This window comes from Neomonachus schauinslandi, chromosome 9 (assembly GCF_002201575.2).
Source record: "Neomonachus schauinslandi chromosome 9, ASM220157v2, whole genome shotgun sequence".
Taxonomy (NCBI): Eukaryota; Metazoa; Chordata; class Mammalia; order Carnivora; family Phocidae; genus Neomonachus; species Neomonachus schauinslandi.
The window spans coordinates 75956479-75965707 of record NC_058411.1 but is presented as its reverse complement, the minus strand read 5'-3'; the positions used below and the strand labels follow the sequence as shown (position 1 = coordinate 75965707).

General features: G+C 41.6%; 1 protein-coding gene across 2 annotated transcripts in view; it reads right to left on the bottom strand.

Moving 5' to 3' along the window:
- Positions 1-4589: 4589 nt before the first annotated feature.
- The window catches only part of FMN1 (formin 1), a 385670-nt gene continuing 381030 nt past the window's right edge, over positions 4590-9229 (bottom strand). For both annotated transcript variants that reach the window (XM_021695357.2, XM_021695358.1), the window contains 2 exons: positions 7518-7602; positions 4590-4634 (listed from right to left, as the gene is read on the bottom strand). In XM_021695357.2, the coding sequence (XP_021551032.2) occupies positions 4590-4634; positions 7518-7602 (130 nt within the window). The remainder of the gene's footprint in view (positions 4635-7517; positions 7603-9229) is intronic.

Here is a 9229-nt window from a genome sequence, read left to right as displayed (position 1 = left end):
TGTTTCTCTTGTGTTGCCAATTTCTTCATGATGACAAAGTAGCTGACATGAATGAAAAAGTTCATTCCTTCATTCAGCCCACTTTCTTCAGCTGAATTGTTCCTAAAGGTACAATAGCTGATATATGAAATGTGGTTTTGATGGCCTTCCAGATGTTCTACACATTTATCAACTGTTCTTAAGAGAGTGCAGAGTAAGGATGGTGTAATGGTCTGGCCACTTCTTCCATTATATCACACCACTTTTACTTGTATGTGGCTTTTAAAAAAGTACACTATTCAGGGCAATCTTCGACTCTTTTGAATCCAAACTCTAAAAATTGCCTGGTTGAGGCTAAAGTCTCAAGCAGGCCCCAGAGAGCTCTTACTTTGTCCATGCTCATCAGCTCGCACAGCTGTTCCAATTTTTCTGTGCTCAGGATTTCCACAACATTGGATTTCACAGTATGTCCATGTTTTGTGTGGTTTAGAAATTAATAAACTAATTTGCAAATTACCAAATCTGATGCTTTTTCTTTCCCTTCCAGCTTTTGGTCATTTTTTTTTTTTTTTTTAAGAACAGGCAGAATCAAAGAAAATAATGCACAAATCTACTTTATAAAATGATATATTTGATATTTGGACCAGATATTTTTGGGGAAAAAAAGCTATGTATTTTGGACTTCTTTCTCCTCCCTGACACAGAAAGCCCCAAGTTGGTTTTATCTTTATTTGAGGAGGGGAGAGTACTACAAAATAAGCTGATTTAGGAAGTCAGGGAATGAAGAGGTTTCCCTGTTATAGTCTGGTACACAGGGAAAGAGGCTGCAGCTCTGCATTGCTAATTCCCCTTGATACTTGGACTAGGCGCTGTCTTAGGCTATACTGCTGCATGCAATGTTGTGTGCAGTGATCTGTGTCTATGATGTCAGGCAAGGGAGAAGCAGAAACAGAAATGAGAAAATACAACATTCGAGAAAGCAAGAATATAATTAACATGAAAATGCCCCATTGTGCACAGTATAATCTACAGAGAGATGTACAATCCCAGGCCAACAGGCAAATCTTTTCCAAAAATAACATGACTCTTCTGCTACATCCAATCCTGGTCCTTGGAAGAACTGTAGCAAGGAGGTTTCCAATACCACCCCCAGAGTTTCATTCCTTCCTTCAGTTTCTCCAGTTTCTCCACCAGCATCATATAAGCTGTTCATTTAGGAAATGCCTTTCCTTATGGTTCTTAGGAAAAAAAAGAGGTGCCTAAGGGGGAGCTCAGTAGCTTACTGGGGGGTAAGAGGGGTCCAAGACTAGCACCCAATCTGGCAATTGATTCCTCAACCATACTGCCAATTTGTTTTGGCTAGAACATTTAAAGATGTACTCACACAGCTGGGTTTCCTTATTCTACTTCCCAGATTTCAGAAATTGTTTTTCCATTATTCCTAGGTACTTTTGGTGGGCATTTGAAGAGACATGTCAACTCAAGGATTCAAAAGGCAGCAGGTCCATCATCATCATGATCATCTATTTCTGCTTGGCCACACTTTTCTCTTTCTGTGCCCTCCGCCCCTACCCGCACCATTAAGCTGCCTTTTGTGTTAAAAGCCATACAGTACACCTCCTTCTAACCTCATCTTTGACGTCTCACAGGCCTGATGCTTTTTACTTAACATGTTTATATCATGTTTTAGTGTAATATATGATATACTTGCATGCTTGATGATGATTGCAGGTTACTCATGCAAGAGTCTAAACTGCTATCCAACCATGTCCTCAGATGTAATGACTCCTGGCTAGGAAGAGACGATGTTGCTTCTAAGTCAAGGTTTTTCAGAGCCTGACTAGTAAAGTTGGGTGTGAGTGTCTGGTTAAACACAGAGTAGCAATACTGGCCACTCTCTCTCTAGTTTGGGGAAGGCTGTTCTTAGAAAAGCCACTTAAACCCTGCTTGCCCGAAATGCTCAAGCTGCTTAAGTGGTACACTAACTACTTCCTCTCTATGAAAGCTTTAGAGACAGCTGTTGCACTTACCATAATCTCAACTGCATTTTAGAGGGATAATTTCAAGGGGCTCCAGGTTGTTTTAGATGGCCCACCTTGAACAAGCTCTTGTGAAATTTCACTGAGCATCGACTTCCGTTAGAAACAAAGGCTGTGCCAACACTGCAGTAAATGTATGGAGGGGGCATCCAGATACACAATGCAGGACCCAAAATGGGTGAGAATAATGGAGATTCTGCCCTAGTGTCTTAATACACTAACTTATTATATTTGACTAGTCTGACAAAATCGCCAGGTTTACCAACAGAGCAGGCAAAGTATAGTCTTTAGAAATAGGCATTTTACTGCCAGTGGCTAGTCTGTCCATGTGAATGGAATCCAACTTGGGCTGCCTTTGTTTAATTCTCACATTAAATATTTCCACTCATTCTTCTTCAGCACTGGTTCCCCAGGGTTATGTGGCCATAGTGACAGGCCTGTTTACTGTCAGTGATTTTCTTGTGAGTATCCTCTTTAGAGACCTGAAGTGGACCAGTGACTCCACTGAAAGCACATGCTGCGCTCGCCCATCAAATCTGTGGGAACCAATGAGGATCTAGACATATGTTGATCTTACTGAACTCAGAGCTGGTCCCCCGAGCATGGAAAAGACAGGCACTTTTCTTCTGCACGATAAAATTAGAAGGAATGTCCCAGAGCACAGGATGACTGTAAGTGGAATTTGTTTTAAATCAATGAATTTCTTAGGTTTTCTTCACAGTTGAGTGAAAATGAAGAGAAACAATATAAGAAAGCAGTATGGAAAGCTTCTGGCTCACGAGCAACTTCTTTTAGTAATGTCAGCTCCTTACCAGCTTTTTTGTTTTGCTTGTCTCATCTCTTATTTTGAATTGGGGGGAGAAAAAAAAAAAAAAGACCCAACCATGCTACCATATTCCTTTCTTTTGAATTATTAGAGAAGGTGGTTAGCACCTGCACAAATATGGCTTCTGTGATTTGATTTGATCCTGACTGCATTATATTAGAATACAGGGCTGCTTTAATTAGCTGACTCTATTAGGGAGTCCCTGAGGGGACTGATGATTAGCAGGCAGTCCTGGGGGGACACTCAGGTACCTGGCAAATTGAGAGGTTCTGGGAAGAGGCTGGGGCCGGGGGCAAGGCCACACATGGCAGCCCAATCAGGAAGGGTCTTAAGGTTCTTACCCACCTCTAGACTGTCGTCCACCAACTGGAGAAGGCTTGGACCTCTTTCCCTTCAAGGCCGAAAATGGATAGTCTTTGATCCTATTCTCAATTCAAGCCCAGTCCTCTCTCTTCTCCTCTCACAAGACAGATTAGAAGAGAGGTGACTTAAGGAAAAAAATGTCAGGGGAGAGGTCCAAGGTGGTTTCCCTTGTGATTCAAGGGGCAGCGATCATATGGGCTCCCAGGGTCAGAAAAAGCTGCCTGTCCATGATATTCCACTCAAAGCTTAATATTAATGTAATCACCTTCTTTTCATTTTGATGTAAAGAATCTTTTTTATGGTCTTAATTTTTTCAACATCAAAGACTCCTGCTTCACCCTAGGTCACATGCCTGTCAGTGTCATGATGAAAGGCTGTGAGTAGCATTTGCTCTCTTGTCTGGAAATTGCCTCCTGAGGTTGGTGGGAGAGGTACAGACACACACAGTCCCAGAACATGATGCAGAGCTCAGCTGAATGCCAACATGGCCTTACCCATTCACGAACATTCTGAAATGTGAAATGTGCTGGGACTGGGCCACTTGCCCAAGTAGGTACTTTGACCTCCAAGCCTGTGTTGGCTTGGGTATCACTGTTTCTTTCAAGAATAAGGGTAGAGAATTTCTGCTGGACAAGGAAACCACAGTGAACTCACATAAAAACAAAAGAATGGGTCTTGCTTAACAGCTGATGTCAACTCCCCGTACAGTAATTTCTTCTCCAGGGTGAAGTTCATGGCTATTTAACTCCCTCTCTACCCATGTATAATTCCATTTTCTGTCCTTTCCATTATATGAACAACAACAACAACAACAAAATAACCATTTCTCTCCTCTGGAAAATCCATAGTCTCGGATGTCTTAAAAAATAATTTTGGTAAGTTTCAACATTTTTGGTGAGAAAAATACTGTAGGATCTTGCCACAACAGGATCAAAATTAAGATCAATAGTCACACCAGCAGTGTGGAAAGATCAAGGCTCGAATCCTCTTAAGGCAATTGTCATAAAAGATCCTTCTCTTTTTCTGTCACAAGTTTATATATATCAAGCTTGGATTAGAAAGCTTGAAATCTCCACTTTTAAAAACATTTGGAAAATCCTGGTATTTCTTCTGGTGTTGTAATGGCATGACTTTGGACCTCTATAAGAAACAATAATCAAATATCCCTACAATGTTCCCTTAAACAATTTTTCATTGTTCCTGTGGCTTAACAAGGGACTCCCTTAAGAAGGCACGAGGTGCTTACTGCAATGACCTCAGAAAGAGATGAGCAAAACCAACATTTGGTGACGTAGCTTTCAAGTACTTCCTGCAGCACTAGTGTTGCAAAAGACGATGCAAGAAAATGCATCTTGCTGCTGTCATTCTCACATGACTCTGTGTTAGTTAGTGGTCACGCTGGCTTCCTTCTGACGCAGTCTTTCTTTCTGTTGTTTGAGGAAAAAATAGGAGTTTATTATCATTCTTTGTTCTTAATTTTCATCTTTCTCAAACTTTGATAAATTTCTCAAAGTTTTGGCCTAGAATGATGAATAGAGTTGTACTCAATGCCGTAGAAATGAGAGTAATTCTATCCTTCTTTCCTGAAATCCTGTTACCTGCTCCTCCCAACCTATTCCCCTTACTTTCCAAAAACAATGAATAACCAGCTAATCAATCAATGATATCCATCTAAAAGACTGACCTTTACCATGCGAGGCTGGTCTGTTCTCTTCCTCTGTGACAAAGGTCCTAACTTTGCAGTTACTCAAAGATTCCTCCTACCCCCATGCTCAGTCTACTAATGGAATTAGGGAATGCTTAAGAAATAGTTTCTGGGGAGTCTAGATAGGAAAAAATCACTGTTTCCAAGCTGAATACATCTGCATATGGTCAAGATGGTGGAACTGAACAAAGGCTATGCAAAATGGAAGAGGAGCAGATTTAATCCATCCACGTAGCATGGAGGAAACTCCCATTTTACCATGGATGTTCTGCTCTGCTCTCCCTGAGCTTCCTGCCCAGGGATAGCCTTCTAAAGATGAAGGACATGAAAGGCTGCTGGCAAGATATAAATACAGACAAGAAAATACAAAACAGAAGCATGGATCCTCACCATTCTAGGACTTTAGAGAAATAAAATATTAAGCATAGGGAGAATGCGTGTATCCACTCTTTGAGTGAGCACATAAAAGGCTTTTAAAAAAGAAATGGAAGAGGTATACTCCTTTGCATGGGGAGGCCCCTTGTGAACAGATCCTCAGCTGCTTGTGATCTATGAGATGTGATGCACTGAGTTACTAAAGTGGCCTACATGTAAACTCAAGCTGGTGATTTCTAAATATTTTTTTAAAATTCTATTTATTTATTTATTTGACAGAGAGAGACACAGCGAGAGAGGGAACACAAGCAGGGGGAGTGGGAGAGGGAGAAGCAGGCTTCCTGCTAAGCAGGGAGCCCGATGTGGGGCTCGATCCCAGGACCCTGGGATCATGACCTGAGCCGAAGGCAGATGCTTAACAACTGAGCCACCCAGGCGCCCCTCAAGCTGGTGATTTCTAAACACCCATCTTGAGTTTGGATCCCATCTCTGACTTCTGAACTTGAATCAGGAATCAGTTTACGAGCTCTTCCTGAATTCCCACCCAAATAAACAACAATAAAAGAAAAACCCTATCAAGTTGAGGACTGCAAGTGGGAGCTAGCTCACAGTGGAGGTCACCTATAAAAAATGCCACAGTAGGGGCGCCTGGGTGGCTCAATCGTTAAGCTTCTGCCTTCGGCTCAGGTCATGATCCCAGGGTCCTGGGATCGAGCCCCGCATCGGGCTCCCTGTTCGGCAGGAAGCCTGCTTCTCCCTCTCCCACTCCCCCTGCTTGTGTTCCCTCTCTCGCTGTGTCTCTCTCTGTCAAATAAATAAACAAAATCTTAAAATAAATAAATAATAAATAAATAAATAATGCCACAGTAAATAAACCCACTGTTTCCCCTTTGTCTCCAGGGCTGAATCCATTCTGCATCCCTGGAAATAAGATTTGGCCATAAAAGTTAGGATAGAGGCCCAAATAAGGGGGCTGGGGAAAGGGGTGTAGGAGGACTAACGAGGAAGACAAAAGTCAGGGTTGAACCCATTGCTACCGAAAATCATACAAGTGAATGAATGTACTGAATACACCACTGAAGGGGCACAGAGGATGTGTCCATTCAGGAGCTATGTGCACTAACTGCAGCTTTTCCTGCTCAAGCTATAGGACCCCGACTTCTCCACATCTCACTCAACATTCATTTAGCTGCTGATGGGGCTGTTATGAGAGACACCCTAACCAATCAGCAGAAAAAAGAAAATCTCACTTCACAACTTAAACCTCACTTAGACGGTCAAAGTTTAAAGAGCTGGCAAATGGTCCTTGTAATTCAAAAGGATAAAAATAAGTAGCTGTGGGATACCAGGGCACAGGGGAGGTAGGGTCTGAAAATCAAACTGAGGAGAGCAATACTCCCATTTACCACTCACTGCTGTTCTCTAGGGAAGTGCCAACAAATGCTGCCAAAATTTGTAATAACAAGAAAAACAGCCAACATTTTTAAGCGCTTATTATACGCCAGACATTTTCTATGTCTTTCCGTTTCCTCAAAATCATCCTAAAGCAAAGGTAGTATTATTTCTCTCTTTTCCCAAAATAAGCAAAGTAATTTCATGAAGGTTTTACAACTAGTAAGTGGTTAAGCTGGGATTTGAACCCCAACACTTTGGGTTCCTAACCATTTAGCTATTCCGACTACTGTCTCTAACGTATAGGTAGAGCTTCATTGTGAACCTTCCCGAATGGTACTATGGACTTCCCACAGCTGGGAAGACCGACTAGCTTCCAAGTTTCTAGCTCCTGGAGAGACGTCAGGGGATCAAGAGTCTGGGCTGGTCTCTGTTACTCATCTGCAAAGTGATCCTAGGTAGGCTGTATCTTTCTGCATCTCGGTTTTCCCAATTATCTAAAGAGTATAATCTCTACCCCTTTCTTAAATGCTCAACTATTTCAGGAGAAATGTGCTTTGACATAAGGGGATGCTGGCCTGGGGTGTGGAAGGGTGTGAGATGGCAAGTGACTAAATTTGCTTGATCAGGAAATGATCTGTGTTGGGTTTGCTGGGAGAACACAGTAAGTCGTGTTTTGTTCCTCACTCCCTTCTTACCTAGGCTACTCTGGGATGGGAACTGAGAATCTGGATACTACTCATTCCTCTGAGTTTTATCCTTTAAATTCAGACACACTCCCAGATGCACCTCAGTTATAATGAAAAATCTTGAGGTTATGTTGAAACATGCGTCTCACCAGACTAGCCGTGGGATTGATTTTCTTTGTCTCCACTTTCTTCTCTGATGTCAGCTTGCTGACTGATTCCTGAGCCATTTTCAATCTGAAATCGAAACAGGGAGTGGGGAGGGGAGAGGGGCAGGAGGGAGAGGGAGAGAGAGAGAGAGAGAGAGAGAGAGAGAGAGAGAGGGAGGGAGAGAGAGAGAGTAAGAGGCCAGGTTAAACAGTATCCAAATGCTTTTGAATTAACCAACTGACAGTTTGGAAATAAAGAATGGGTTCTCAATGCCTTTAAATGATCAAATTTGAACTCTAATCAGATGTGAAGGCATGTTTTCTAGATTATCAAAACTGAATTTCCTTCACTGGCTGCGGGTCTCACCTAGATGACCTCAGGTGACCAATGCAGGAGCTTCTTCGGATCTATGGAATGCTAGGTGCACTCACTTTACTCTCAGTGAACACTTCAAGGCTCTCTGGCTTGTGATCCACTCAGTAGATAATACAGAGACAATTTTGAAAATTTTGACAGTTTTGAAGAAACATATGAAAACTACAAATATTAAAATATACCGATTCATGTCAATAAAGTAAAAAGGCAACCCACAAGATGGGAGACAATCTTTGTAAATCATATATCCAATATGGGACTTGTATTCAGAATATATGAAGAACTCTCATAACTCCAATAAAAAGACAAACTGCCCAGTGAAAAAACAGACCAAAGATGACATACAGAAGGCTAATAAGCCTATGAAAAGATGCTCAACATCATTAGTCATCAGGGCAATACTAATCAAAGCCACAAGATAACACTGCATAGGATGGCTGGAATTAAAAAGAAAGATGGTAACAAGTAGGTACAGAGGTGGATGAAGTTGGAGCCCTCATACATTGCTGAGGGGATTATAAAATGGTGTAGTCACTTTGGCAGTGTTTCAAAATGTTAAGCATAGTTACCATATGACCCAGCAATTCCATGGCTAGGTATATAAATATATAGGCATATCCAAGAAAATGAAAATATATGTTCATACAGAAATTTTCATATGAATGTTTATAGCAACATTATTCATAATTGCCAAGAGAAGAAACAACAGAAATGGATAAACAAAATGTGGTTTATCCACACAGTGGAATATTACTGGGCCACGAAAAAGAATGAAGTGCTGATACACGCCACAGCATGGAAGAGCCTCGAAAATCTACATACCATATGATTGCATTTATAGGAAATGTTGAGAATAGGCAAATCTATAGAGACTGAAACTGGATGACAAACCAGAGGTTGGGGTGGGGGACAGGGGGGACTGACTGCTAATGGGTAAAGGGGTTTCTCCTAGAATTAGGTTGTGGTGATCGTGGCACATCCTGGTGAATATACTAAAAACCACCAAACTGCACACTTTAAACGGGCAAACTTCACAGTATATGAATTATAGCATCATATTTGCACATCCAATAGTTACACAATATCAACTCTCATTGAGGACATGGGGAAATGGGAAGCGCCAAACAGTTCATTAGGGAGGAGCGTAGATTGGCAGAGCTGGCTTTGGCAATATCAGGTGAAACTGAGAACATGCACACCCTATGAGCCATCAGTTCCTTCTAGGGAGAGAACAAGAAGAAACCTACATATGTAGACACAGGGCTTTCTCTGGGGCAATGTATGCAATAATGACAAATTGGAAACAACCTAATGATTATGATCCTTAGAATAACAGATA